Source organism: Gavialis gangeticus, unplaced genomic scaffold, assembly GCF_001723915.1.
Source record: "Gavialis gangeticus isolate Ggan-Ray unplaced genomic scaffold, GavGan_comp1, whole genome shotgun sequence".
Lineage (NCBI taxonomy): Eukaryota > Metazoa > Chordata > Crocodylia > Gavialidae > Gavialis > Gavialis gangeticus.
In genome coordinates, this window is record NW_017729022.1 from 113037723 (window position 1) to 113038865 (window position 1143).

The window sequence follows — 1143 nt, forward strand, 5'->3', positions numbered from 1 at the left end:
ACACTCCAGCTTCTGGCCTGAGCAACTGCAGACACATGCCTGCATTTCCAGAGTTAACAGTTAATGTTTATTCACTTGCAAATTGGTTCAATCTACACAGGTTAGACTAACCTGCAAAGTTTGAATCAATTCAGGCTCTGGCTTTTTGAATGTCTGTCTCTTGCCACGAGGGCTGTCATCTGACTCAGTGCCAAATAATTACAGCAACTGCCTCTCATTCAGGAAGGCTGGGGGCACAGCTCGAGCTCTGGCTTGCTCCAGGACAGAGAGCAGGGCAGAAGGCAGTGTTTCAGGCCCAAGCTAGTGCCCTCACCATCCCTACCCTCCTTCTGTTTGTGCAGCCCCTTACACAACGAAGGCCCCAGCTCTGGTTATAACCCTGCTCCGGATAGCACTAAAAACAGTGTGGCCGGTATCCTGGAAACTGCCTTTACGAATCCTTTAGCAATATTCTCTCACCCAACATTTTTGCCAAAATACCTACTAACCAACAGAATATGCTGGAGTTCCTGGTTATAGAAAGTGATCCATAGAGGGAAAAACCAAGGCCAAAAATCACTTTCTCCTTCATGTGGATGTGTGACAAATGTCCTCCAGCAGTACCTGTAATCTAAATACACAAACACTCGGTCAATCTTGGCAACAGGCCTGTGAACTTCATTAAACATATCAGCAGCCTAGTATGAGGTCAATAAATTTCCAGTTTTACAATGGTGAAAAGGGTCTAGGTCCTTGTGTTCTGAGCTAGTAATGAGTTAGTGACAGGGTTGACAACACCAGTAACATCCACAAGACCCCATCTATTTCCTAGGAGCCAAATCACCCTGCAACCATGCCCAGAATCCATGCATCTATTCTGGGAGGTCTGCCTTGATCTGGAGACATGGGTGGTTCAGACAAAGAACTGCACCGCCCTCTGGTTTAGTATTGGTGCAAGAGGATGTTCCTCTGTTGATGCTCTGCCTACTGGAGCTTGGCAGGGGGAAGAGCGTGGGAAAAGGGAGAACTCAGCTGCTTTGTAACAGGACCAGAGAGTATGTAGATCACAAGGGGGTGGATTCAGAGAGAGGTTAGTCCTCTCCTGGTGAAATACAGGCAACCCCCACTTAACGCTGTTTTGCTTAGCACTATTTCACTGTAACA

General features: G+C 47.1%; 1 protein-coding gene across 1 annotated transcript in view; it reads right to left on the reverse strand.

Annotated features, from left to right (window-relative positions):
• Positions 1 to 149: 149 nt before the first annotated feature.
• APOBEC1 (apolipoprotein B mRNA editing enzyme catalytic subunit 1) overlaps positions 150 to 1143 on the reverse strand; it is a 10275-nt gene continuing 9281 nt past the window's right edge. The window contains exon 4 of the mRNA XM_019515993.1: positions 150 to 610. Coding sequence (XP_019371538.1) covers positions 456 to 610 — 155 coding nt within the window. The 3' untranslated portion in view covers positions 150 to 455. The remainder of the gene's footprint in view (positions 611 to 1143) is intronic.